Below are 27,511 nucleotides of genomic sequence, written 5' to 3'. Positions count from 1 at the left end.
AGACCCCTAATATCAAGAGAAGAAATCAAGTGGGATGTGAATAGGAAACATTTGTGTTTCAAGGAGAATATTTTATTTGCGGGAAGAGGGGTGCTGCCTGACCCTACCCAGCCCTGCTCTATCCACCCCCATCCAAGCCAGCAAGCTTTACTTCTTCCGGATCTCCAAGGCCTTCTCCTTCCTGATTTCCTTGGCCAGCTCCCCAATCAGTCTCCAATACTCATTGAACTTGAGCTCCGAGTCTTGATTCACATCCAAGCTCTTCATTTTCTCATCTAGGGAACCCACATCCTGCAGAGACCCAAAAGGAAAGGAGAGCATTAGAAACTAAGGCTCTTACCACAGGGAGAAAGGATTACCAGCTGCCTTTCCTCAGAGAGCACCAGCACCTGCCCCTGACCTAACGTTGAGGATGTAGCTGGGTGCTGATGGCTCACACCCATGATCCTGATACTCAAGATGCTGAGATAGGAGGATCAAGGTTTGAACCCAGCCTAGGCAGACAAATCTGAGAGACTCTTATCTACAATTAACCAGAAAAAAAGCCAGAAATAGAGGTGTGGCTCGAGTGGTAGAGCACCAGCCTTGAGTAGAAAAGCCAACTGAAAGCTGGCGCATTCTCTCTCTGTCTCTCTGTCTCTCTCTGTCTCTCTCTCGTGCGCATGCACACATGCGCGCGCACACACACACGCACACACACACACACACACACACACACACACACACACACACACACACACACAGACTTCCCTGCCCAGGCTGGCTTTGAACCTTGATCCTCAGATCTCAGCTTCCTGGGTAGCTAGGATTACATGTGTGAGCCCCTGACATCCAACATTTATGTGCCGGTTTTTTTTTTTTGTTTTTTTTTTTGGGTCCGGTCGTGGGGCCTGAACTCTGGGCTTGGGCGCTGTCCCTCAGCTCTTCAGCTCAAGGCTAGTGCTCTACCACTTGAGCCACAACGCCATTTCCGGCTTTTTTCTTTTTGCTTATGTGGTGCTGAGGAATTGAACCCAGGACCTCATGCATGCAAGGCAAGCGCTCTACCACTGAGCCACTTTCCCAGCCCCTATGTGCCGTTTTTTAAATTGGAAAATACCCTATATACATGGTTGGGGTTTTGTTTGTTTGTTTGTTTTGTTTTCTGTGGCAGTGAGATTTGAACTTAAGCCTTTAACTTACTAGGCCAACACTATGCCACTTGAGCTATACCTTCAATCCCTTTGGCTTTTTTACTTGATTTATTTTTCCAGATAGGGTCTCATGCTTTTATCCAGGGCACACCTTCAGGCCTAGATTCTCCTGCCTTAGCTGTCTAAGTAGCTAAGATTACAGGTATGTACCACATCACCCTGCCTCCAGGATTAAATGTGCCCTTATTTAAAAAAAAAAAAGCTGGGCTCTGGTGGCTCACACCTGTAATCTAAGCTATTCAGGAGGCTGAGATCTGAGAATCTCAGTTCAAAGCCAGCCCTAGCAGGAAAGTCCAAGCGACTCTTATCTTCAGTTAAATACCAGAAAACCAGGAGTGGTACCATGGTTCCACTTGCCTTGAGCTGAAGAGGTCCAGGGACAGTGCCGAGGCCCAGAGTTCAAGCCCCATGACCAAAAAAAAAGGCCCAGCTAGGCCCAGACTAGCACTGTGACCCATGTCTGTAATACCAGCACTTTACAGGCTTAGGCAGGAGGATCTCAAGTTCAAATCTAACCTGAGCTGCCATGGTAAGACTCTATCAAATTTAAAAAGAAAAGAAAAAAAAAAAAAGGCCCAGACAGTTCTCTATCCAAGAGCAAACACATGTAATGCCCATGTGCCCATGAGAGGTCTCATCTTACTGGGCATGGTGGTACACAATTGTAATCCCAATCTCACAGATAAGGTTCTTATTTCTAATTAACCACCAAAAACCCAGAAGTAGAGCTGTGACTAAAGTGGTAGAGCACTAGGAGCTGAGACTGCCCTAAGTTCAAGCCCCAGTACTGGCACCAAAAACAAACAAAACCAAGGGCTGGGAAGGTGGCTCAGTGGTAGAGCGCTTGCCTTGCATGCATGAGGCCCTGGGTTGGATTCCTCAGCACCACTTAAGCAGAAAAAAAAAAAGCCGGAAGTGGTTCTGTGGCTCAAGTGGTAGAGCACTAGCCTTGAGCTGAAGAGCTGAGGGACAGCGCCCAGGCCCAGAGTTCAGGCCCACGACCAGACCAAAACAAAACAAAACCAAAACAGGAGATTTTATAGTATATTTGTAAACTAGGAATGACTGTAAAGGACAATCCAATGATGCAAGAAAGAGAAAGAATGACTGGGGACTGGGAAGGTGGCTCAGTGGTAAAGTGCTTGCCTAGCATGCATGAAGCCCTGGATTAGATTCCTCAGTACCACATACACAGAAAAAGCACTGTGGCTCAAGTGGTAGAGTGCTAGCTGTGAGCACAGAGAGACTCATGGACATTGCCCAGGCCCTGAGTTGAAGCCCCAGGATTGGCAAAAAAAAAAAAAAAAAGACATGAAAACAATCTGGAGGGCTGGGAAGGTGGCTCAGTGGTAGAGTGCTTGCCTTGCATGCATGAGGCCCTCGGTTGGATTCCTCAGCACCACATAAGCAGAAAAAGCCAGAAGTGGGGCTGAGGCTCAAGTGGTAGAGCGCTAGTCTACAGCTGAAGAGCTGAGGGACAGCACCCAGGCCCAGAGTTCAGGCTCTGTGACCGACAAAAAAAAAAAAAAGGAATAAAAAGAAAGAACGACTGTAGAAGGGAAGTTCTTTAAGTAGCTGGGACGGGCTAGAGTGTATCCAGGTAGTAATGGAGGAGCAGGACTCAGAAGGAGAGCTACATTATTCATTGGAACAGGATGGAAGACAGAGAATGTGCTGATCAGGTGGTAGATTTGGGGGTAGGGGAAGCATTTAGATGTTTCCTGATTGCCCTTATTTGCTCAGTGATTAACTGTCAGTGACAGGAAATGTGAAAGAAAGAGAGACATTGTGAATTGATCACTGAAAGAGCTGGTAAATGAGTCGACAGGGCATTGTCAAGGGGCCCTTTGGAGTTTGTGGCTATAGATTTTAAAAGTGAGAAAGTCAACACAGCTGCAAATCTTTTGCCAGACAGATTCAGCCATCCAAGTGCCAGGCACAGATGATGAATCTAACCAGTACGTTAATGTAAGCTAAATGTTGGATTTCACCAGGATTGGGCTTCTGTTAGACAATCAGGACACAGGGACAGAATCAAGGGGTTTGAGGGAGTCATTCTAATGAAGAGTCTTAGAAAAAACTAAGAAGATAAATGAAAAGATGAAGGATGATGATGGAAAATGAAAAGTTACAAATCAAGAGCTTGAATGAAGGCTGGGCATGGTGGTGCTTATCTATAATCCCTAGCCCACAGGAAGCTGAGGTTGGCAGATCTCCAGTTGAAGGACAGACTGGTCTAGGGCTTCCTTGCTAGGTGGGTGTTCTACCACTTGAGCCATGTTTCCAATCCTGCTTTCTGTTGCTTATTTGTGTGTGTGTGTGTGTGTACATACCAGGGCTTGAACTCAGGACGTGGAGGCTATCACAGAGCTTTTATTTTTATTTTATTTTTTTGGGGGTCGGGTCATGGGGCCTGAACTCTGGGCCTGGGCGCTGTCCCTCAGCTCAAGGCTAGCGCTCTACCACTTGAGCCACAGCGCCACTTCTGGCTTTTTTCTTTTTGCTTATGTGGTGGCTGAAGAATCGAACCCAGGGCTTCTGGCTTGCAAGGCAAGCTCTCTACCACTGATCCACCTTCCCAGCCCCTATCACAGAGCTTTTAGACCCAAGGTTGGTGCTTTACCACTTCAGTCAAAGCTCCACTTCCAGCTTCTTGGTGGTTAATTGGAGACAAGAGTCTCACAAACTTTCCTGCCCAGGCTGGCTTCAAACTGTGATTCTCAGCTGATAGAAAATAATTTAAGCTAAAAGCACTCATCTTCTCCCTAACAGCAATTCCCTTGAACTATCCTTGTTTCCCACTCCAGTGAATCATCTCCTCTCCCCTTCCTCCTGAACAAATGCACTGGCAGTCTTGGAAGAGAGACTGAAATCAAGGCCTCATCTGTCACTGATGCCCCTAGCGTCACAGATACTTCTGAAACCTTGAAACTCGTCAGAAAAATAACATTGCTAGCCTGGCACTGGTAGCTCACGCCTATAATCCTAGCTATTCAGAAGGCTGAGATCTGAGGATTGCAGTTCAAAGCCAGCCCAGGCAGGAAAGTCCATGAGACTCTTATCTCCAATTAGCCACCAGAAAACCAGAAGTGGTGCTGTGGCTCAAACGGTAGAGTGCTCGCCTTGGGCTGAACAGTGCAGGGACAGCGCCCAAGCCCAGAGTTCAAGTCCCACGACCAACAAAAAAATAAAATAAAAAATAACATTGCTCTCCCACCCCACTCCATCTCTCTCCGCTTCCATCTGCCCCACTGACTTCACTTTTTCTAATATTTTCAGGGACCATCGTTGTAAGGGGGTGCTCCATTTACCCTTTATCCAGGCTCCAGAAGACTTGGCTAACCTTCCCAGGTTTTGTTTTCTTCCTGAATAAAACCTGTTGGAGGGGCTGGGAAGGTGACAGTGGTAGAGCGCTTGCCTTGCATGCATGAGGCCCTGGGTTCAATTCCTCAGCACCACATAAGCAGAAAAAGCTGGAAGTGGTACTGTGGCTCAAGTGGTAGAGCGCTGAAGAACTGAGTGACAGCGCCTAGGCCCAGAGTTCAGGCCCCACAAACGGACCCCCCCCCAAAAAAAAAAAAAAGTGGTGTAAGAATTGAAAGGCTAGGTGGTAGACACAGATTGGATACTGTGACCACTGAAAATAATGACAAACACAATGATGAGAAACAAAAACAATACCCCAGGAGCTGGAAACCTAGAGGCACTACAGGTAAGCAGGAAAGCAGACAAGTAGATGAGCTTCTAAGGGGCTGGGGGTTCCTGAGGGAAAAAAAAGAACCTAAGATCTGGGAGAAGAGGAAGGAGGAGGAGGAGGAGGGAGGGAGAGAGAGGGGGAGGGGAGGAGGAGGAGAGGAGGAGGAAGAAGAGGAGCAGGAGGAGGAGAAGGAGATCTAACTTCCTGAATGTCCAGGCCCAAAGGTGTTGAATTTAGAGGGGAAAAAATAAAATAAAAAGCCAACCTCACTCATTGTTTAACCAGGCTACAAGGGGATGCTGTAATTTCAGGGTAGAACCTGAAGTTTCTTATTACAAGGCAAAGTCTGAGAAGTCAGGAAATTTTGCAAATGAGGGATTCTAAGTTTCAGAGACTCCTTTTGTTATTCCAAAATCCATATTTACACTAGGCATCCATAATGGCTTATGACTGTAATTTCGCCTCCTTAGGAGGAGGAGATCAAGAGAATCATAGTTGGAGACCAGCTGTGGCAAATAGTGAGGACCCTGCCTCCTTCATCTCAATCAATAATCCAGAAGCGGTAGCACATATCATCCCAGCTCTGCCGAAGACACTAATGGAAGGATCTCAGGCCAGGCCGACCCTGGGCAAAAAGGCAAGACTATCTGAAAAATAATTGAAGCGGAAAGGGCTTGGAGCATGGCTCAAATAGTAAAACACCTGCATAGCAAGCATAAGTTCAAACCTTAGTACTACCAAAAAAGAAAGGAAGGAAGGAAGGAAGGAAGGAAGGAAGGAAGGAAGGAAGGAAGGAAGGAAGGAAGGAAGGAAGGAAGGAAAGAAGGAAGAAGGAAAGAAATTTAGTTCACATTCACATACTGTTATGTGTCTATAAATTCAGGAAAAATATAAAAGAAACTGTTAGTGGCCTGAAATGCCATGTAAAACTAGAGTCTGTGAAATTTAAATCCCAGCTGACTCTTGAGAACAGATGTAAAAAAATTACTGCTGTCTTGTGATCTACTGAGGGGATTTCCATAGAGGACAGGAAGTAGTCACTGATATTCTTTATAGGCCCTCCTATGCTGAGAGCATTCCATGAATTTGGCTGTGCTGCTGGTTGGATAGGCCTTAGCTATGTGTCCAGGTCAGCTTTGAATTCATGATCTTCCTGTCTCAGCCTCCCATATACTGGTATTATAACTATGCACTACCATGCCTGTCTTGTGGGGTATTTTTGGTTTAGGTTCTGTGGGCTTGCTTTGTTTTTTAATGTTTGATTTGTAGTACTGGGGTTTGAACTCAAAACCCCTTATACTTACTAGGCAAGTATTTCACCACATGATCCATGCCTCCAGCTCTTGTAGCTTTAGTTTATTTACCAAGTTAGGATCTCATGCTTTTATCCAAGCCCAGCCTTGGACAAAAAATCCTCTTACCTACCTACACTTCCCACATAGCTAGGATTATAGACATAAGCCATCCAGCTTCGTTGCTGAAATGGAGTCTCAGTAACCTGGGCTAGCTTCAACTGTGATCCTCCCATCTCTGCCTCCCTAGTTCCTGGAAGTTACAGACATCTGGCTTATGATTTTATTTCTGACAATCCCTTCCCACTGCTGAGCCTTAGTCTCCATATATGCAAAATGAGGTATGGGGACTTGTTTTCTCTTGATTATTTTCTAGCTCTTACAGTCTGTTTTTTTTTTTTTTTTTGCTGTTGTTTGTTTGTTTTTTAGCCTGTCCTCGGGCTTGAACTCAGGGCCTGGGCACTGTCCCTGAGCTTCTTTTTTTGCTCAAAGCTAGACCTCTACCATTTGAGCCATGGAGACACTTCTAGTTTTTTTCTATTTATGGTACTGAGGAATCAAACCCAGGGCTTCATGCATGCTAGGCAAGCATTCTACCACTAACCCATATTCCCACCTTCTTACAGTCTGTAAATGTCCTGGTATCCAGCTCTGGGTCTAATCCTGTTTTGGAGAAAGGAGACTAGAGAAGCACAAGCAGATACAAGAAGCTAACAGGAGGGGCTGGGAAGGTGGCTCAGTGGTAGAGCGCTTGCCTTGCATGCATGAGGCCCTGGGTTCGATTCCTCAGCACCACATAAGCAAAAAGAAAAAAGCTGGAAGTGGCGCTGTGGCTCAAGTGGTAGAGCGCTAGCCTTGAGCTGAAGAGCTGAGGGACAGTGCCCAGGCCCAGAGTTCAGGCCCCACAACCGGACCAAAAAAAAAAAGAAGAAGCTAACAGGAACCAGGTGCCAGTGGCTCACACTAGTAATCCTAGCACCTCAGGAGGCTGAGATTTGAGGATCAAGGTTCAAAGCTAGCCTGGACAGGAAAGTCCATGAGACTCTTAACTCCAGTTAACCACCAGAAAACTAGAAGTGGAGCTGTAGCTCAAAGTGGTAGAGCACTAACCTTGAGCAGAGAGCTCAGGGACAGTGCTCAGGTCCTGAATTCAAGCCCCACACCTGTGAGTAAAAAAATAAATAAAAGAAGAAGAAGCTAACAGGATCATTTGATGGTAACACAGAACCCAATAACACACTTCCAGCACCTTTTTCTTACTTAGTGCAATTCACATACACTCTCTCAGACAGAGAGACAGAGACAGACACAGACACAGACACAGACATACACACACACACACACACATGCACACACACACACACCACAAGCAGGAAAACCTAAAAAACATATTCTCATATCCTTTTGTGTGTGTATATAAGTACTGGGGCTTGAACTCAGAGCCTTGCACTAGCTCTTGACTTTTTTTTCTTCAAGGCTAGCATTCTACCACTTGAGCCACATCCCAGTTTTGCCCTTTTTTGGGGGGGGAGGGGGGGAATGTGGGGCTTGAATTCTGAACCTGGGCACTGTTCCTCACCTCTTCAGCTCAAGGTGAGCACTCTACCACTTGAGCCACACTGCCACTTCCAGTTTTCTGATGGTTTATTGGAAATAAGAGTCTCATGGACTTTCCTGCCCGGGTTGGCTATGCACCATGATCCTCAGATCTCAGCCTCCTCAGTAGCTACAATTACAGGTGTGAGTATAGGCGTGAACCATGAATGCTTAGCATACCATCTCAACTCAGCAATCTCACTACACATACAGAACCCCATAACTCTGTCTCACAAAATCTCAGTCCCAGACTTCATCAACCTTAAGCAGATGAGGTAGTTGTTGGGTGGCCAGGTCCTTAAATTCATTGATGCTGAGGCTGCCCTTCCGGCCTTCCTGCCCTGCAAAGGTGAAGAAGGTGGTGACCACTGTCTCAATAGCTGTCTCCAGCTCAGTCAACGGTTCGGCCGCCATTAGCACCCTGAGGCGGCCAATGTCCTCACAGGCAGACCTACAGGATAGGGGAAAAGCAGAGGGAGAGTTAGTATTCCCAGGATGAGAGATGACCAAGAGCTCCAGGTTGATGCTGTCATGTCAGGCCTCTGCCTGAAGGGGGCACTGTGAAGAAGAGGGAGGGGATAGGTCTGGAGCTTGAGCTGGGAGACCAGGCAATAGTGTCTCAATTCAGTTCCTGAAATTCTTTTTTCTCTGAGTTCTACAGTCTGAGAGTCCTTTCTAAGTGTCTGTCTTAGGGATGTCTCTGTGGAGACCCTGGGAGGGGGCTCTTGGCGGGGGAGGGGATCATCCTTTGATACTGGTAGCCCAAGTTTTCTTGTTTGTGATCTTAGCCAGCCTCAAAGGGTCAGGAGGTTGTTTGTCTCCAAAACTTGTTTATGTTGAGACCTGGGTCTCCACCCCGGCAGTCAGTCCACCCACATGCTGGCCAATGTTCCCAGCAGACCAGCCCAGGATTGGCCAAGGCCCAGTGGTCAGATGTCTGGACAGATGTCTTTTCTGCTTCCTCACCCTACTCTCCCACAGATCCACCCCACTCTTGTCTCTTGGTGACACAATCCTGGAACCCTGGGACCCTGAAACGGAGAGTCCCCAAGACCACAACGGGCTTGGTTTTGCACTCACAGCCCCTGACAGGGGAGGGAGCTGGAGGAAGGAGACACGCACACACTCATACCTCTCATTCTCCCCAACAGGCGTGTGCACACACACACACACACACACACACACACACACACACACACCCTACACAACCCTACAGGGACCATCACTTTCTCTCCCAAAGCCACTTCCTGAATTGCTTCGGAATGGGCCCTGGGGGAGAGGGACTTGGGGACAGAGAGTAAAAAAAAGGATCCCTAGGATATTTGGCACTCACAACCCCAGGGTCATCGAATGCAACTCACCAGGGCAAGAAGATAGGGTGCTGCTAGCCGGAGCCTGAGGGCTGAAGTTTATAAGAGCGAAGAGAGGGGAGAGCCACTCCTTTGCCGAGGTGTCAAATTGCACTCTTGATTCAGAAGACAGGAGCCGCCCAATCCCGCCTCTCTGTGCCTGATTGCAGGGCCTGGAGCCCGCGGTCCAGCCCAGCCCTTTGCGCCCCCTTGAGGGCAGAAAGACTCCCAAGAATCCTGTCCCCCAGTAGTGAAGGCTACTGCCCTCCACACCCTCACAGCTAATTGGTTACTATTAGGGGGTAACTAATGGGGGGGGGGCAACTATTGATTGAAAAATAAAACATCTGAGAGAACTCAGCAGAGGTCCCACTGGGAAACTACATAAAGAACCCCACAAATCAAGACCCTCTGGGGACCTCATGCTGAGGGCCCTCCAACTGAGGGGAATCCAGTCTCATACCCTATAGAAGAACTCCCAGATTGAAATTCCTCCTGAGTTCTCAGACAGGAACCCCTTAGGGACACTCCCAAGACTAAATTACTCAGAAGGAGAAGCGCCAGGGTAGGACTTCCTGAGCCATCCCTCCCACTCCCCTGTCCAGTGGGCACAGCCTGCTTCAGGGCATCTCTGTCCCTCCCAGGACCTCTGTTCCCACCTCCTTCCTCTGCCACTGGTGCCCAGCAGGAGGGGGCGGCAACCAAGGCCAGGGAAGAGACACAGGGCAGCCTGTTCCAGCCCAGGAGACAGAGGGCGCCTGTGTCTGCTCCTGGCCCTTTGCCCCACCACCCGGTGTCTGTATGTGAAGGGGTGGAGCCGGTTGGGGGGTGGAGTAAGGGGGAAGGACTGCTAAAGACAGGTTTCCCCCACATTGCAAGAGCCATTGCAAGTTGCATCCTGCTTGCCTGCCTGCCTGTCTATCCAGAAGCTGCTTTCACTTCAGGTACAGGCCTACAGTGAGTATTCTGGCCCACTTGGGCAACTGGATCCCTGACCTGGCCAGCTTGGGGGAAAGGGGATTTCCAAGGGGCCTCAAGTGCCTGAGGATGATGGCGTTGCATGGCTCTGAGGGTCTGGTAGGAGTTAGTCAGGGTAAGGATAGTTTAGAATCTGGGGGAGTCCAGGGTTTGGATAGTGGTGAGGAGAGGCAAGTGAAGGTCAGAGGGAGAGCTGAAAGTCTAGTAAATGAACCTGCCATCCAGCTTCCAGGGCACTGGGCGGTTGTACAGAGAGACAGTTCCCCCCCCCCCCACCCCCCCAGTATCCCAGGAGTTAGGGAAGGGACACTGCCTGTGGGGTAAGAATAAGAGTAGAACAGCTGTTCTGTCCCCCTCCCTCCCCCCCTCCCCAGCCTCAGTCTCTGCCATCTCCACCCCCACCCCTGCCAAGACCCATGTCCCAGGGAAATCTGGGGGTGGCAGAGCATGGGCAATATGATATCAAAAAGAGGGGGGCCTAGGTCACTGTGCCCCCTTGCAACCCTACCTCTGCTCTCTCTTTCACAGCTGACTTCCACACCTCTCCCCCAATTCTTTCCTCTTTGTTTTCCCCCTGCCCCCAGGTCTTCCCAGAACTACCCCCATATAAAATCCTAGGCTGCTGGAGGGCTCTGGACAACCTCCAGGTGCCCCTCCTGGATGGGGCTGGTAATTGAGCCACCAGCATCCCTCCCGCAAGCACCTCCTTATCCCTTTGATCAGCCCAGCTTAGGTTCCATCTCCCCTATGTCTCTGTGACAACCACTTCTCATGTCCGGAGTTCAGGTGACATTCACAAGGGCCCCATTGAAAAGCTGGGATGTCATCTGATCAGAACCCATTGTCCAGCCCCCCAAATATGGGGAAGGATAGGGACATCTGATCTGGGACACCTGAGCTGCCGCCTGGGACTAGGGAGGGCCTAACTGTCCCAGAGCCAAAGGACAGAGGTCCCCTGGTGTGGCAGTATCTTCTCAACAGACTCCTCCATTCATCTGCTTTCTCCCAGCGCCTTGAACTCAAAGGACCTCATGCTTTCAGCACTTTATCTCCCACATGCCAGCCTTGTCTTCCTGCTTGCACTGTCCCTGTAGTTCCCACTGTCCCCATATCAACCAGGCAGCCTGGAGATGGGAGTGGGCAGCCACAGGGACAAGGCTTACAGATTTTCTCCCACTCCCCCCCCCATCCCCTCCTCAACTTTCCTGGGAGCTTTGTTTCTAAGAGAAAAAAAATGCACAGACATTCCTATCTCCCTCACTACCACCCACTTGCTGGAAGGGATAATTTTGCAAAGAGGAGGACTCTGACTGTAGGCAAATCTCAGAGAAGCCAAAACTGTTGAAAAGAAAAGGGGTCTGAAGGATCGGGAGGACCTCAGGCTATTTGATGGGAACCTCAGAGACTCCCCTTCCCAAAAATTCTTGGACCTGCCTCCTCCTCATTAGGCTCACCAAGAGTACCAGACTAACTCCTTGCTGGAGTGAACAGAATCAAGGCAGTAGAGACCCTGACCCACCACCCCCAATAGCAGAGCTTAGCTGTGCTCACCCTTGCAATGTCCAGGGTAAAAATAGAGTCAGAAAACACAGGCCTGGTCCTGTGACCATCCCTGCCTGCCCCACCCTCAGACTCTTCCCAGGCATCCAGAAGCCACTGCAGACCTACACTGTGGCCTCTGGAACCGACCCAGCTTTTGCTACTCACTCTCCCTGGCTGGGGTAAAGGACAGGACTGGGTTAACGTAGGCTGGGTCTCTCTCCATTGTAAAAATATCAGTGAAGGATAAAGCACAGTGCGGCAGCTGTCTCATAACTATTTGAGCTGTGACACCAGGACCAGGCCTGAGGTCTCCCCCTCATCTATACCTCAGACCCCCTGGGCCTGGTTCTCAGCTCATTTCTAATGGTGGGGTGTGGGTAGGTACTCTGCCACAATGGGCTCTGAGCTGGAGACTGCAATGGAGACCCTCATCAACGTGTTCCACTCCCACTCGGGCAAGGAAGGGGACAAGTACAAGCTGAGCAAGAAGGAACTAAAGGAATTGCTGCAAACGGAGCTCTCTGGCTTCCTGGATGTAAGCACAGAATGTGGGGTGGGGGAAGGTGGGCTCAGGATGGAAGGGGTTCAGCCCTGTCATTACCCTCTTCTCCAAACTTCTCACTTGGGTTCTTCCAGGCTCCCTACTCCTCCCAAACCAAGTCGAAATGCCCTCTTTTATTGATTACCTGTTAAATGCTAGGCCCTGTGCAGATTTGTCAGTAACAGGACTTAGTCTGGAAGAGAAAGGACTGCATCTTTGGAAGTAAAACATTAATTCCAGGAAGTAAACAGCTTTAACAGAGGTGCTAGAAAAGGCTGTGGTACATCAGTAGCCTGACTCAAGTGAGATGGCTTTTCCGAAGAAAACCCAGCTGATTCATGGGTTTCCACCAGAAGACTATGGAGTAAATTACGACATTTTAGAGGGTAATAGCTTGTACAAAAGCTTGTACAAAAAGTAGAGCTGCCCCGCACTGTCATTTTGAGAATGCAGAAAAATAGACTGCAAATGCTCATAGGGGGAACACAGTAAGAAGCTTCTATAGACAGTAGAAAGGGCAACTTTGAGGTTTTACTAGACTTCATTTAAATTCTTGTCTAGCTACTTTCTGGATGTGTGATTTGGGGGCACATTTATTTAACTACCATCACTTTGTTTCTTCTCTGGAATAAATGTCAAGGAAACATATATTATTTTCATTAGACTTAAACTAAACAAACCCTAGAGCTTGTGGCTTTCCACCATAATCCAAGCTTAGGAACCTGAGATCTGAGTTTGAGGTTCAAAGCCAGCCTAGGCAGGAAAGTATGTGAGTCACTTATCTCCAATTGGCCACCAAAAGCCGAGTAGAGCTGTGGCTCAAGTGGTAGTGTTAGCTTTGAGCAAAAATCTCGGGGTTAGCATCCATTCCTTTAGTTCAAGCTCCAGAACTGGCACACACAAAAATTATACTAAGCACGCACCGATGTCTCATGCCTATAATCCTAGCTACTCAAGAGGCTGAGCTCCGAGATCGTCATTCAAAGCCAGCCTGGCAGAAAGTCTGTGAGACTCTTATCTCCAATTAACCACCAGAAAACAGGAAGTGGGGCTGTAGCTCAAGTGGTAGAGCACTAGCCTTGAGCTGAAGAGCTGAGAGACAGCGCCCAGTCTCAGAGTTCAAGTCCCATGGCCGACCAAAAAAGAAAATTATATTAAACAATGTCTCTAAGGCTGTTAGTGAGTGTCACATGGTAGACAAACATACAGTAACTGTTATTAACTCAGGCCAGGTTTAGGAGTTGATTCTGTAGGCAACAGGAGCCCACCAGTTTTGAGGAGGGCTGCAGAAAGCTCCCAATAGTTAGATTCTGTTCTTCCTGCTTATTTCCACTTCAACTTTTCTCACCCACTTGACTCACCTCCTTCTCTCACCCCTCCCTCCTCAGGTGCAGAAGGATGCTGATGCTGTGGACAAGGTGATGAAGGAACTAGATGAGAATGGAGATGGGGAGGTAGACTTCCAGGAGTATGTGGTGCTGGTTGCTGCTCTCACCGTGGCTTGTAACAACTTCTTCTGGGAGAACAGCTGAGCTCACAGCCCTAGTGGGCAGCGCCCTTCCCCACCATCCTGGAAGTTCTGCCTTCTTACCCAGCTTTTCCCTCACTCTGCCTATGTCTCCTCACACTCCTATCCTTGCCCATCCTGCTCGCCACACACAAGGGCGCAAGAGTAGCAGTGTAGGCCTGCAATTCATTTCATTAAAGGCTTCTCTCTCACCAGCCATCAATGTCTGTCTCCTCTGGTGTCTGTAAGTGGGTAGAAGTGGGGGTTGCTCACTTCTAGCTCCTCTTATTTTGAAGCAAGTTCATGTGTATCTCCTATTTGAGGAATGTTCAATGCCTAGAAACGTAGGATCCAAGGTTCCACCTGGAAGTATAAGAGGTATCAATTTCAAATATAAAACCAGAACAACTTCTTTTCAACTTTCAACCATTACTAAGGCCCTCCTATGTGCTACATATTACACAGGAACTGGGGACACAGTAGTGAAAAAATAAATTCAATCCTTACACTTACCTGGGTCAAGTCCTTCAAGGGTGCTGGATCACTAAAAACATCCCTCCACCCCACCCCCAGGTCATATATGCATAAATGCCAGAAGAAAATGAAAAAATGCTGAATTGCCTATTGGACAGAAGAAGAGTCAACGATGTATTCATCCAGCAAACATCTGGGCACTTTGTTTTTCTTTGTGCTAATACTGGGGGTTGAATTCAGGGCCAGAGGCTGTCCCTTAGTTTTTTTGCTCAAGGCTGGAACTCTTAACAGTTGAACCACAGCTCCTCTTCCAGCTTTTTGCTGGTTAATTGAAGATGAATCTCAAAGACTTTCCTGCCCCCCGTTATCCTCAAACCGTGATCCTCAAATCACAGCTTCCTGAGTAGCAAGGATTACAAACATGAGCCACTAGCACCTGGCTCTGTGTACTTTATTATATAACCTGCCATAAGAAAAATCCCTTGTTAGCCAGACATGTGAAACCCACTTGTAATTCTAACACTCTGGAGACTGAAGCAGGAAAATCACAAGTTTAAAGCCAGCCTAGGCTACACAGTCAGAGCCTATCTAGAAAAGAGAAAGGGGAGGGGGAGAAAAATCTTTTTAGATATGCATCAAAATCTACAGGAATGGCAGGTGGGTAGGGAATTAATATATGGAAGGGGGACCAGGGAAAGACATGAAGGTTCTCCCTAAGGGTATCAAAGTCAAGGTGAGGTACCTATGAAGTTAAGAGGAATGTAAGGATGGCAGGAGTGGCTGGTGGAGGATCGGCTAGAGGTGTGCACCCAAACTAGCCTCCTGGGTCTTGGTCAGGGCATTTATGCCACTCACAACTCACAGCAGGTCAAACAGAGATGACAGCCCCAGAAGAAATCACCCAGGCCCGGGAATCAGGAAGAGACCCAGGCAATCCCGCACATTTTTTTGATCTTGGGGGCTAGGGGACGAGGTTATATAAACACTGCTTTCATTCTAAACGGAAGCTGTCTTCAGCAGTCCAGATTTCCCAGCTCCCGTGCAAGTAGCAGGCAGCGCAGCCTGGCCAGAAAGTTAAAGCCACCACAGTCCCAGACGGGAGCGCCCACGCCCCTCTTGGGCGGAGCAGAGGGCAACTCGGAAGACTCCACCTCCTCTTGCCGCGCAGGCGTAGCACGCATCCGGACCGCCCCTACTTGCGCGCGCACCCGACGCCTGACGTAAAGGCGTCGACGCCATTTTAGCCGGTCCCACTTCGCACTGGGCGTGGCGGCCATTTTGTTTTGGATACCGAGCAGGAGTTGGCGGCGGTGGCGGCAGGCGAAGTCAGGAAAGGGCAGGCCGGGCAAGCGGGCGATTCGGCCGTCTAGGGACCCAGCCCACAACGAACGAACCTCGAATTCGACTTCTTGCGCCTTTCACCGCCCAGCCTCGTGACCCCAAGCCCCTCCGCCGCGTTCGCTCAGCTTCGGCCGGTCCGCGGCCCGCCTGCCGCAGCCGTGGTGGCAGCCCCGGGAGCAGCGCTGGCGTCCGTTTCCTTCGGTGAGGAGGAGGGGCGAGGCCTGGCGGGGCGGCCGAGGCCGTCGGGCGCTGCGTGGGGGTGGGGGGTGAGGGACCCGGACGGAGCCGGGGTGGCGTGCAGGCCCCGGGAGGGGGCGGAGCCCCTGAGCGCCGGCGGGCCGGCGGGCGGGCGGGCCCGGCCTGGCAGGGCCGGCACGGAACGGAACCGGGGCCGGGGGAGGGGGGGGGGGGGAAGGGCGGAATCGCCGGCCATTGAGCGAAGTTGGGCGTCTTGACAGCCAGCGCCTTGAGGATGGTAGGGAGACTCTTTAAAAAAGAGGATTGCAGGAGTCAGAGGCGACTTTAGGGTTAAATTTTCTCCCCCTCCTCCTCCCTCCCTCCCCCCCCCCATACTCCCACGCGGGAATTGAGTTGTCGCTCGGGCTATCTATCCCAGCTCTTTTGCCCCTCAGGTAACTCCCTGTTAGCTAACCTTTAAAACAAAAACAAACTGTGAGACCGGGCCTTCCTAAGTTGCCCAGGCTGGTGTCGAACTTGTGCTCGATCTTCCTATCACAGGGTCCCAAGTATGATGAGATTATGAGCATAACCCCCTGGCGCCCGGGTTTTGGCAGACTTTTTTTTTTTTTGTCCTGTGGCCTTGAAGTTTTGAGGCAACCAACATAAAGCACTTGAAATGAGTTTGGTGTGATCTTGGGGTCTTCAATCTTACAGATCTTTTCACTCATTGTTGTTTTGGGCCTTGCCCCTTGTAGAAGTGAAATGGCCATTCTGATTTACTGGTCTGCCTGTTGTCCTTTACAGACTCTCGAGATTTGAAGATGGCTGCACAGTCAGCGCCGAAAGTTGTGCTAAAAAGCACCACCAAGATGTCTCTAAATGAGCGGTGAGGCAGCCAACAGCAACTTCAGCTCCTACCTAAGAAAACATTACCTAAATTGGCCCTGGGGTCCAATGCACCAAAACCAGTTGTAAGCTAAATACCAACAGAAGGCTACAGACTTCTGTTCTTAGTTGCATCTAATGTGGTACACAAAACAAATTGGGCAGTTGTTTCTAAACCCCTTATCAATAGATTTTTATGTTAAGCTGTCTGAAATATTTGCCTGGTGGGATGTATTTTAAAAAGACTCCTCACCCTCTCTTTTCTTCAAGTGTTTTTTTACATTGATACAGGGGTGGTGCAGCACGGTGGCATGGTATACCCTGGCTGCAGAAGGCTTGCTGCCCAGTCCGAGGCCAGCAGTGTTGTCTGGTCTGTAAGAGGCAGGTAGCAAGCCATGAAAATGTCCGAAGGCCCTGAATGATATTCCTGGGCCTTGTAAGAGGCACTTGGCTTCGCTTCATTTCACTTTCTTTCCATTCTGCTTTGTTTTGTTTTTTGATTCTTTTAACAGTTAAGTGTTCTTCTCTTTCATTCCATTAACTTAATCATGACAGGTATAGTAGAGGAATGTTTTCACAGACACTAAAATGATTGGACTAATCTAACTTTCTCAGGAGTACTGAGATAGGTGATTATTCGAGACTAAGAAAACTTGAGGTATTTAAAGCAGTTGCTATCTCTAAGAGCTTTGTTCATTCATTGCCTTTGTTTAGTGATTTTATCAAGTTAAAGTTGGAACACTCAGATATCTAGTGTCTATTTCTTTGCTTTTTCAAAGTATATGTGCTTATCTCTCTGGATGTGATGCACTATATTCACATTACTAAGTGGCACATATATTCTAAAATATAATACACTCCTATAATTTATACGGGTGTTTTTGCAGGCTTTGAAGGCGCTTCAGTTTTTCCTCATATTTGCCCTTAGAATGAACCCTTGAGTCCCCTAAGGTTTAGGCTTTCTTCGTTTGTCTTTGAAACTACATCTTCTGTCTCTTGTCATCATATCTGCTTATTGCGTGTTTTTCATACTTTCCACCTCTCTGAGAGCTGTTACCTAAGCCCTTGTTATCACTTGACTGTGCTGCACTTAGCTGCATTTCTAAGTTTCTGATTCTTGCAAGTTTGTGGAAACAGAGGAGTCTTTAACCCACATCAACCTTGATCTAAATGTACCACTTTACTTAAAAGTTCGTGGGATCTGGAGCTCCTGGTCTAGCAAGCCATGAAAATGCCAATAAATGTTTTGTAATAAAGCTTTTATTTAAACATCCATTTTGTTCGACCTTGAAGCTTTACTAATATGATGAAGAACAAACAGCCGATGCCAGTGAATATTCGGGCTTCGATGCAGCAACAACAGCAACTAGCCAGTGCCAGAAACAGAAGACTGGCCCAGCAGATGGAGAATAGACCCTCTGTCCAGGCAGCATTAAAACTTAAACAGGTGAGAGAATGGGTCTTAATGCCCTGACGCAGCTGGTGATCTTTGTCAGGCAGTCTACCAAGGCTGTCAGGACGTGATGGATCGTTACAAGGTAGCTCAGGTCAAAAGCTGAATCTTCTCTAAAGACAAAAATTCTGAGAATTTCAATTTTGGCAGGTACCAATAAGTAACTTATTATCTTGGCCATCTGTGTGGCTTGTTTGTGTTAACAGTGAATATCAATGTCTTGTTTCCTGGTCCTTTACCCTTAAAGCAGCATAAACCTTTTTTTCCTGCAAAAAAGAACTATTTGGGCTAGGGATATGGCTCCATAGTAAAGCGCTTGCCTAACGAGCATAAGGGCCTGGGTTTGATCCCCAACACCACCATTTAAAAAAAAAAACAACTGGGGGGGGGGGGATAATCTTTAAACTATCCCGTGCTCTATTAAATGACTTATAGAGTCTGGATGGCTTTAGTCAGAGGTTTTGGTACTTAAAAGAGAACAGTGATCCACAATTCCTAAAGTTTTATTGATTTAGTAGATTGAAAGTACCCAATTTCAAATTTCCAGTAAGAGATAATCCTGTGAGACCAGAAATTAAACTTGCTCTTTATTATTCATAGACTTTATATGCAAGTCTGGACAGTGGCTGTGGAAGGATATGTCCAAGCTGTGGCTGGGCGTCTGGAGGGCGATGCCATGCAACTGTAAGAACTATAACTGGTGGCACTGCATGGCTGTGCATAAATTCAGTAGTTAAATATAACCACCCTCACACTGAACCATTGGACTCACTGACCAAAAATAAACAAGGCTTTCTGTTTCAGCTACCTTAAGCCTTGGAATGATTGGATTTATTCCTGGTTCAGAAAAGCAGCAGGCAAAAGGCAACACTATTTTCCAGGAGTCCAAGAGTAAATGAAAATTGTTAAAGAAATCTCTGACAGGTCATGCCAAAGGATCTTGCAACAAGAAGCTTTTAAAAATATACGCTGTATAGAAAGTAGCTTCAGGAACAGCATTCTCCAGTAGCTGATGATGAAAATGCTCTATGTTAGCTGGCTAATACAATAGCCAGTATCCATGTGTTGCTGTTCAGGACTTCGAATGTGGCTGGAACAATTGAAGAACATAATTTTTAAGTTACTTCTAGGCTAGACATGGTGGTACATGCCTGTAATCCCAGCACTTGAGAGGCTGAGGCAGACGGATCAGATTTGATGCCAGCCTATGCTACATAGTTTGAAGTGATGTGGAAAATGGCAGTGAAACTCTTGTTTAAAAAGGTTGTGTAAAGCCAGGAGCCAGTGGCTCATGCCTGTAATCCTAGCTGGTCCAGAGGCTGAAAATTGAGGACTGTGGTTAAAAGCCAGAGAAAGCAAGAAAGTCAGTGAGGCTCTTTATCTCCAGTTAATCACCAGAAACTAGGGCTGGGAAGGTGGCTCAGTGGTAGAATGCTTGCCTTGCATGGATGAGGCCCTGGGTTTGATTCCTCAGCAACACATAAGCAGAAAAAGCTGGAAGTGGTACTGTGGCTCAAGCAGTAGAGTGCTAGCCTTGGGCTGAAGAGCTGAGGGGATAGCACCCAGGCCCACAGTTCATTCAGACCCTATGACCAACCAAAAATTAAAAAAAAAAAAAAAATTAAAAAAACCTGTGCTGCTAGTGTCTATAGTTGCTACCTTATTTGTATGGCACAGGTAGAATGAAAACTCTGTTACATCGTTGACATACTTAAGTGTCCTACCAGTGTTTCAGTTCAGTATTAGTAGTAACTAAAGATGTAGATGCTAAGCCGGGCACCAGTGGCTCACACCTATAATCCTAGATCTGAGCATCGCGTTCAAAGCCAGCCCAGGCAGGAAAGTCCATTAGACTCTTAACTCCAATAAACCACTAGAAAACCAGATGTGGCTCTGTAGCCCAAGAGGTAGAGCACTCGCCTTGAGCTGAAGAGCTGAGGGACTGGGCCTAGGCCGAGTTCAAGCCCCACGACCTCCTCCAAAAAAAAATGTAGATGGGAGAACTCAGCACTCTATAGTTCTTTCTTAAATCATAGATCTTAGGAGAAAAGGACAAACTAGGAATAGAGTAACTTCAGGAATGCAATTCTGACCTCAAAAGTGTGTGCTGGGGCTGCAAATGTAGCTTAGTGGTAAAGCGCTTGCCTAGCATGCATGAGGACATGTATTTAATTCATAGCACCACAAAGAAAAAATTGTGTGTGATAATTGGATGAGTAACAACAGACCTGTATGGTTGGTTGTACCTGCCCATGCTAGGTACATAATGTTCAGAGCCTCTCCTATCTGATTAGAAGCAATTTGTGATCTTGTGCTAGGAAGTTAATGTCTTATAGCATCTTTTTGAGGACTGTAATTGGTAAATAAATATGTGTAGGTACACAATTGTGTGTATGTATGTTTCTGTATAATATCTATTATTGGTTATCTACTTGTGGGTGCTGAGTACACAAAATTATCATTTCATATTAACTGATGGCTTATGGAAAAACAACTTACTAGGGCCTTGGTTATATTCAAGGCTGTCATCCCCTTGGAAGAAATTTATCAGAGATGTGATCCTCAGGGATTTCTCTCTGAGGAATAAATGAATTAAGAATCTTATCTGTATATGTCTTTGTTCTGATATGTGGCCCTTTGTGCTTATAGCTCACCCATCTTCATTCTACCATTAACTTGACTGGCACCTTGTAAAAATACATTTTGAGCTGTATGTTTGGGGTTTTGATTGATTGGTTGGTTTTTGTTTGTTTTTTCAGTACTATGTAAACTCAGGGCTAGGCTCTGCCATTTGAGCCACACCCTCAGCCCTAGAGTTATGTTTATAATTGTACTGGATTAAGGACACTGTTTCAAGGGTAGGCATGGAATTACAGATTTTTGAGAAATATAAGGAAAGGAAGTTTGACTTTTTGTGTTTATTTACATTAAGGTAAAAACTGGACCGTCTGGAGATAGCTAACTCGAAAATGGAACACACTGGCTTCTTGAGAAATCAATCTTGCTCTTAAGTCACAAGAATTCAAATGAACTTGTAATTTAAAATTTTGCCCCGATTGTGATGATCTTCCTATGGTGTTTGAGTAAGCCTTTGAAGACAGTGGTAGTCCTTGGGCAGGTATGAATTAAGTCATATCATTGTCAGCCTATGATTCAAAACATCATTTTCAACTGGCAGCATATGACTTCTGTAGCTAAATTAGTAAGGTAATCTGCAGTAATACTAATTTCATGGGCTAATAGAGTCTGTTCTGGATCGGAGTTTTGCTTTTATATACCATGTTCTGAAATAAAGGCTTGTGGTTTGGGATCCATAAGATACTCAAAAAAGCTGTATTTACCTCTACAGGCATTTCATTTGCTTCCTTCTCTCTACACTTTTAATTGCCAAATTACACTGAATTGCTTTTTGATCTCAATCCTTCAACACCCTTTCTTCCAGAAGAGCTTAAAGCAGCGCCTGGGTAAGAGTAACATCCAGGCACGTTTAGGCCGACCCATAGGGACCTTGGCCAGGGGAGCAATTGGAGGACGAGGCCTACCCATAATCCAGAGAGGCTTGCCAAGAGGAGGACTGCGTGGAGGACGTGCCACCAGAACCCTGCTTAGGGGCGGGATGTCGCTCCGAGGTTAGTGTTACATGTATTGAATGATTGTTAGGCCCTATCCCCTTCCCTTTTCTCTTGGGCTGCTTATGGGCATATTTGTTTAGCATCTTTAATCCTGAATTTATTACTGTAATTAATAACTTTTGAAATCACATTTTTAGTAGTGCTGCATGTGTTATCAATATCATTTCTGATAATGTGCAATGGTAAAGGCATAACAGGTAATTCATGTCATCTCCATTCCATTTTAAAACACCCTGCTGCTGCTTGAATCAAAGCACATTCAAGTTCTAGAAATAAGTGTTAAGAAATATATACTTAGCATGTGTGAGGCCCTGGGTTAAATTCTCAACACCAAAAAAAAAAAAAAAACAAGGGAGGAAGGAAGGAAGAAATTTGTTGGTCTTGTGGCCTATATCTTGATTAGTTATCTCTCTCTTTTTGGTGCTATAGCACTTACTATATCTTACTTTTTGGGCAGTGTTATACTGTTCCTTGTGTAGTTTTTGTTCACTACAAGAATGTTGAACATTTAAAAATCTAGCATAATGCTAGACGTCGGGTTATTCAGTTACTTAATAAATGTATGTACTTGGTTAAATCCCTGCTTCTTTCAAAGATAGGCTTGTGTTTAGAATTGTTGAATAAAGAGCAGCTTAACCTGTTCACACTCAGTGTGTAGCTTGCCCCACCCAGACTAAAAATTAACTGAATTACTCATTTATTTAACCCTCACCGCCTTCCTTTGGTTAGAGTCTATTTTGTCTCTCTTGGATTTACCTGCATATACATTGTATGCCTCCTCTCCAAGGTCAAAACCTGCTCCGAGGTGGACGAGCCGTAGCTCCCCGAATGGGCTTAAGAAGAGGTGGTGTTCGAGGTCGTGGAGGTCCTGGGAGAGGGGGCCTAGGGCGTGGAGCTATGGGTCGTGGCGGAATCGGTGGTAGAGGTTAGTCAGCTACCAACTTCAGAGAGTAGCTCCCCCTTATTTCCCTCCCTTAATAACTCAGAGCCACCTTTCTGCACAGCTTCAAGTCACAGGCAGGCTTCTTTGTTTGTCTTGTTTTGTTTTTCAAAACTGGCTTATTTCCTAAATCCACATCCTAGTAGTATAAAAGGTCTCATGATTTTTCTAAGAATCAGTCAAGTGTATTTATAGAGCCATATTTTAAGTTGCCTTTTTCCAGGCTTTTGGAAGAATTTAAATTACCTCATCAAAATGACAAAGTGTTTAAGTAGATTTTACTTCTTTCTATCTATGCTCTACTATACCACCTACCTACTCCACTGTTTAGAAACCTCAGTTTAAGTCAGGTAAAAAGCTAGGGCTGGGGATGTAGCTCAGTAATGTAGTATTGATCAAGAATGTACAAGGCCCTGATTTTGATCCCCAGCATTCTAAAGAGCAAGAATAGGGAAGAGGGAAATGTGCAAAGATGAAGCAGAATTTGAGAGTGTTAAGAGACGAGGGGTGTAGCTTAGTGAGAGAGTGTATGCTTACCAAGCATGAAACCCTGGGTTCAATTCCTGGTTTTCCAGGGAGTTGGAGAGTCAGGAGAAGACCTTGAATACTGGCTCTGAACCCAATAAATCATAAAATTTCTGTGAGGACCCAAAGATAGTACTTCTGATCAAGGTAGAACGTAAGGTGATATTATCAGTGAGCCACCTGGCTGCTACAGATAATCTTACCTCTGTGGCCTTGACATTTGCCTTGTGACTATAGCTCCAGTTTAGAAAAGTCTTGAATGGTGGTGGCAGTGCCAAATCTCATGGGAGCTTTCTGACTTAGAGCAGCACAAGGAGAAACTCCCAACAATACCTGTTCTGGATGAGGGAGACTATTCTTAGAGCACCTGAGATTTACTTTGATTCTTTTAAAATGTGTGAGTGGGTCTTCCATAACATTGAAAGGATATTCCATAAAGATTTATTTGTTTCTCTGCCATTATATAGTTGGCTTCTTGAGTAAAGTGCAAGCTAGCTTGGATTCCCGGATGCAAAAAAATGTTTCCAAATTATCTGGACTTAGTTTCTGAAAGTGACATCACAGGGTGGGAAAGACTAAAATAGCTTTTCAGAAAACATATTAAGTGAATTGAAACTATCTCTCAGATAACCACAATTGTCCTAATGCCTAGTGTCAGAATGACTGCTCACATTGTTCCTGTCAGAAATAATTCCTCAGTCTTTAGACACATAGAGTCAGTTCATTAGACTTTTTGAGGAGAGATAGATAACTTTCCCGAGGGTCTCCATTAAACCTTCATTTGAAAACTGCCCTTCTGTACTGCCTACCTGCCTTACTAAATGGGATTATTATCTATAATGTGATTTATGATTTATAGTGGGTCTCAGACTTTTGTAAAAACACTTCAATTTCTTTGTCTTAAGGCAGGCTAATGTTTTTTAAGTTATATGTCAATTGTTTTACCTTTTGGGGGGAGAAAAAAAAATTTGCAGGGCATGGGGTACAGGCCAGTAATCCAAGCACTTGAGAAGCTGAGGGAGGAGAACCAGGGTTAGCCTGAGCTAGATATTGAAACAAAAGCTTTCGAATAGTATTTAGTGATGAGCATGTGATAAGGGATTCATTATGTGTGCTTTCCATGTGTTGCTTTCTGCCCAGTGTGTTTCTTGTTTCTCCAGACTTTGCCCTACCCTTCAGCTTTTCTCAGCTAGGCCCCACTCCTCTAAGGGGCATTTGCTATAGCACCCATTAAACCTACTTGTAACTGTTGTCTTTTTTTTTTGTTTTTCCCCTTCCTTGGGCCAGGTCGGGGTATGGTAGGTCGGGGAAGAGGGGGCTTTGGAGGCCGAGGCCGAGGCCGTGGACGAGGAAGAGGTGCCCTTACCCGCCCTGTATTGACCAAGGAGCAGCTGGACAACCAGCTAGATGCATACATGTCAAAAACTAAAGGACATCTGGATGCTGAGTTGGATGCTTACATGGCTCAGACAGATCCAGAAACGAATGATTGAAGCCTGCCTGCTTACCCTTCTACAAGAGACTTGTTAAAGTCATCACATCTGTAAATAACTTTGAGAAAACAGAAGATGAAACCTGATGGATGCTGGAAGGACCTATAATAGGCTATGGACTTTTACCTGCCACCAGTTTGTGCGTTTTAGTGTGTTCATTTTACTTTTTGATACTGTGTTATATGAAACTATTTTTCTCTTGATTTGGTTATTTTTGGGTTGTGTGACTTTTGTGTTTTATTTTCCCATTCTCCCAGAATTCTCTTTAAACATGAATGTTTTGGCTTTATGGGCAGAACACTTTTCCTACCTCTGCCTTCCCTTACATGTCATAAGCTATGGCATTCTAACATTTCCTGTGTTCATCTATGTGCTCCCCTAAAAGTGTCCCAGAGAACCTTGATTTCTCAATAGAATTCTGTTCTGCATCCTCACTAATAGCTTCTTAAAAGTATTAAGAAAAATACGAAGCTTACAAATGCAGTCTGTGTCAGAAGTGTCAAGTAGTTGGAGACATTGACACAGAGCCACATTGTGGCAGCTTTGATTTGATGGAAATTGGTGCATTGGCACCACATAGATGGTAATGAGTGTGCTGGGTTGTATATGCACAGTTTTAAACCCCAAGTGAAAATTTTAACTTTTCCTCTTGGTTTTGTATCCTGCCCAAGAGGTTTGGGTTGTCTTGTACCCTCAGTATAGAGGAAAAAGTCATTTGGTTTGACAGATATGGCAGAAGGGAAAGGGACGGGAACGTGATGACAACTCTGGGAGAAGGGGTCGAGCTATACTGCTCCCATAGTGAAATGCAATTATCCTCACATGTTCCAAGCTTTTGTTGGACTTATCTACTTGGAATTGTTTTACCCTCTCCCTTGAAGGTTTAAGTTCAACCATAATTGTCAACTTTTCAGTTTCAACAGAATCTTGTATTTCTAGTTAATTATAACATTGTTCTCATTCAACCAGGATTTTCTCTTTCATTTGTCAGTTTCCTTAAATTGTGATAGCCATTTTTTAATGATGTCTTGATCTATCCTTTGTATGGTTGAGAGTCCTTCTTAGTTGTATTAAAATTGAGGAGGAGAAGAGAAAATGAAAATTTTGCTCTTTGATTAAATTTTGCAGGAAGATTGTTCATCCTTGAAAATAATAGGCCAACACGTTCAGCCTATGAGAAACTAAAGCCTGATGGCATTTGGACCCCAGCATTGTTTTCTTTCTGCTGCTTAAGAAAAAGCCCAGGAGCCGGGCGCTGGTGGCTCACGCCTGTAATCCTAGCTACTCAGGAGGCTGAGATCTGAGGATCGCGGTTCAAAGCCAGCCCGGGCAGGAGAGACCATGAGACTCCTATCTCCAATAAACCACCAGAAAACCGGAAGTGGCGCTGTAGCTCAAGTGGTAGAGCGCTCGCCTTGAGCTGAAGAGCTGAGGGACAGCGCCCAGGCCCAGAGTTCAAGCCCCACGGCCGACAAAGAAAAGAAAAAGCCCAGGGGCTGGGAAGGTGGCTCAGTGGTAGAGCGCTTGCCTTGCATGCCTGAGGCCCTGGATTCGATTCCTCAGCACCACATAAGCAAAAAGAAAAAAGCTGGAAGTGGCACTATGACTCAAGTGGTAGAACGCTAGCCTTGAGCTGAAGAGCTGAGGGACAGTGCCCAGGCCCAGAGTTCAGGCCCCACAACTGGACCCAAAAAAAAAAAAAACGGCTGGGAAGGTGGCTCAGTGGTAGAGTGCTTGCCTTGCATGCATGAGGCCCTGGGTTCCATTCCTCAGCACCACATAAGCAGAAAAATGCTGGAAGTGTGGCTGACACTCAAGTGGTAGAGTGCTAGCCTTGAGCTCAAGAGCTGAGGGACAGCGCCCAGGCCCAGAGTTCAGGCCCCACAACTAACCAAAAAGAAAAAAAGCCCATCCCCAGCCATGCCAGTTACCATTGGGCTGCCTAGAACCATAAACTGTAGGGAGTGGAAGGGATGGAGATGGGCAATAGGTAATAGCAGAGGACTGAGCTTGGACAATAAGCCCCATTTGACTTTTCTAGTGCTGGAGTGCAAGAATGGATTTTACCTCTCAACTGCTGTTTTCAATTCCAGCAAGGAACAGGCAGGATGGCTGGAATCTTTTTATGCTAAAAATAGTGATCAAGGGGTAGTCTCAGCAAAGGAATTGGCTGTAGTAACCCGGGCTGTCTTTTCCTATCTCGCTTGTGTGTCCCATCTCATGGGGGAAAAGAAATCCCAAACAAAGGAGCACAGAACCCTGGGTGCTGGTGGTTCATTTCTATAATCTGAGCTATTCAGGAGGCTGAGTAGGAGTAGTGGGGATCATGGTTTGAAGCCAGCCCAGGCAGGAAAATCATGAGACTCATCTCCAATGAACCACCAGAAAAACAGAAGTAGTGCTGTGGCTCAAGTGGTAGAGCGCTTGCCTTGAGCTGAAAAGCTGAGGGACAGCACCCAGGCACAGAGTTCAATCCTCACAACCAACAAAAGAAAAAAGCACATTGAGCCCAATAGCTGGTAGGGGAATTCCCTGTGCTCCTCTAGGAGAATCATGATCTCTGAACTTGGTATGAATTCTACCCATCCTCTCCTGGGGCTTGAACTTAGGGCGTGGATGCTGTCTCAGCTTTTTCACTCAAGCCTGGAACTCTACCACTTAAGGTACAGCTTTTTGATGATTAACTGGAGTCTCATGGTCTTTCCTGCCTGGACAAACTTCCAATCACAATTCTTAGATCTCAGCCTCCTGTATAACTAGGATTACAGGCACATGCCACCAGTACCTGGCTTCTAGCTTTATTTTCTAAGAGACAATTACTTTGAAGATGTAACTAAGAAAACTAGCTTGACTTGGGTTTCTTTCTTTTTTTTTGTCAGTCATGGGACCTGAA

The 27,511-nt window shown here is 46.3% G+C and overlaps 3 protein-coding genes across 10 annotated transcripts; 2 read left to right on the top strand and 1 right to left on the bottom strand.

Annotated features, from left to right (window-relative positions):
• Window positions 1-37: 37 nt before the first annotated feature.
• S100a13 (S100 calcium binding protein A13) lies at window positions 38-9,271 on the bottom strand. Of its 2 annotated transcripts, none has more exons than XM_042681628.1 (3): window positions 9,133-9,271; window positions 8,040-8,220; window positions 38-291 (listed from the first exon to the last, which is right to left on the bottom strand). In XM_042681628.1, the coding sequence occupies exons 2-3, from the start codon at window positions 8,190-8,192 to the stop codon at window positions 148-150; spliced, it is 297 nt and encodes a 98-aa protein (XP_042537562.1). In that variant the 5' UTR covers window positions 8,193-8,220; window positions 9,133-9,271; the 3' UTR covers window positions 38-147. The 2 variants fall into 2 exon arrangements, with proteins under 2 accessions (XP_042537562.1, XP_042537561.1); XM_042681627.1 differs by having other exon boundaries at window positions 8,040-8,229; window positions 9,140-9,269.
• On the top strand, window positions 1,134-25,583 carry LOC122109331 (chromatin target of PRMT1). Of its 6 annotated transcripts, none has more exons than XM_042681621.1 (6): window positions 1,134-1,146; window positions 13,945-13,947; window positions 17,463-18,022; window positions 21,471-21,657; window positions 22,448-22,585; window positions 24,413-25,583. In XM_042681621.1, exons 3-6 carry the CDS (start codon window positions 17,879-17,881, stop codon window positions 24,616-24,618), a joined length of 675 nt encoding a protein of 224 aa, XP_042537555.1. In that variant the 5' UTR covers window positions 1,134-1,146; window positions 13,945-13,947; window positions 17,463-17,878; the 3' UTR covers window positions 24,619-25,583. The 6 variants fall into 6 exon arrangements, 5 of the variants coding, with proteins under 5 accessions (XP_042537555.1, XP_042537554.1, XP_042537553.1 ...); XM_042681620.1 differs by lacking the exons at window positions 1,134-1,146; window positions 13,945-13,947 and adding exons at window positions 15,431-15,711; window positions 16,495-16,576 and having other exon boundaries at window positions 17,869-18,022; window positions 21,474-21,657; XM_042681619.1 differs by lacking the exons at window positions 1,134-1,146; window positions 13,945-13,947 and adding exons at window positions 15,431-15,711; window positions 16,495-16,576 and having other exon boundaries at window positions 17,869-18,022.
• S100a1 (S100 calcium binding protein A1) lies at window positions 9,940-13,914 on the top strand. Of its 2 annotated transcripts, none has more exons than XM_042681631.1 (3): window positions 9,940-10,071; window positions 12,029-12,182; window positions 13,577-13,914. In XM_042681631.1, the coding sequence occupies exons 2-3, from the start codon at window positions 12,042-12,044 to the stop codon at window positions 13,718-13,720; spliced, it is 285 nt and encodes a 94-aa protein (XP_042537565.1). In that variant the 5' UTR covers window positions 9,940-10,071; window positions 12,029-12,041; the 3' UTR covers window positions 13,721-13,914. The 2 variants fall into 2 exon arrangements, with proteins under 2 accessions (XP_042537565.1, XP_042537563.1); XM_042681629.1 differs by having other exon boundaries at window positions 9,940-10,084.
• Window positions 25,584-27,511: the final 1,928 nt, after the last annotated feature.

Source organism: Dipodomys spectabilis, unplaced genomic scaffold (genome assembly GCF_019054845.1).
Source record: "Dipodomys spectabilis isolate Male_0828 unplaced genomic scaffold, ASM1905484v1 ptg000069l, whole genome shotgun sequence".
NCBI lineage: Eukaryota > Metazoa > Chordata > Mammalia > Rodentia > Heteromyidae > Dipodomys > Dipodomys spectabilis.
The sequence above is the reverse complement of the archived record's forward strand: the minus strand, read 5'-3'. Positions and strand labels throughout refer to the sequence as shown.

Coding starts and splice junctions, on each gene's coding strand:
- S100a13 (XM_042681628.1), bottom strand. CDS start 8,192: ATGGCGGCCGAACCGTTGACTGAGCTGGAGACAGCTATTGAGACAGTG. Junction 292..8,039: donor AACTACCTCATCTGCTTAAG/GTTGATGAAGTC, acceptor GGGTCTCTGCAG/GATGTGGGTTCCCTAGATGA.
- S100a1 (XM_042681631.1), top strand. CDS start 12,042: ATGGGCTCTGAGCTGGAGACTGCAATGGAGACCCTCATCAACGTGTTC. Junction 12,183..13,576: donor AGCTCTCTGGCTTCCTGGAT/GTAAGCACAGAA, acceptor CTCCCTCCTCAG/GTGCAGAAGGATGCTGATGC.
- LOC122109331 (XM_042681619.1), top strand. CDS start 16,512: ATGGCTGCACAGTCAGCGCCGAAAGTTGTGCTAAAAAGCACCACCAAG. Junction 16,577..17,868: donor AAGATGTCTCTAAATGAGCG/GTGAGGCAGCCA, acceptor TCGACCTTGAAG/CTTTACTAATATGATGAAGA. Junction 22,586..24,412: donor TGGCGGAATCGGTGGTAGAG/GTTAGTCAGCTA, acceptor TCCTTGGGCCAG/GTCGGGGTATGGTAGGTCGG.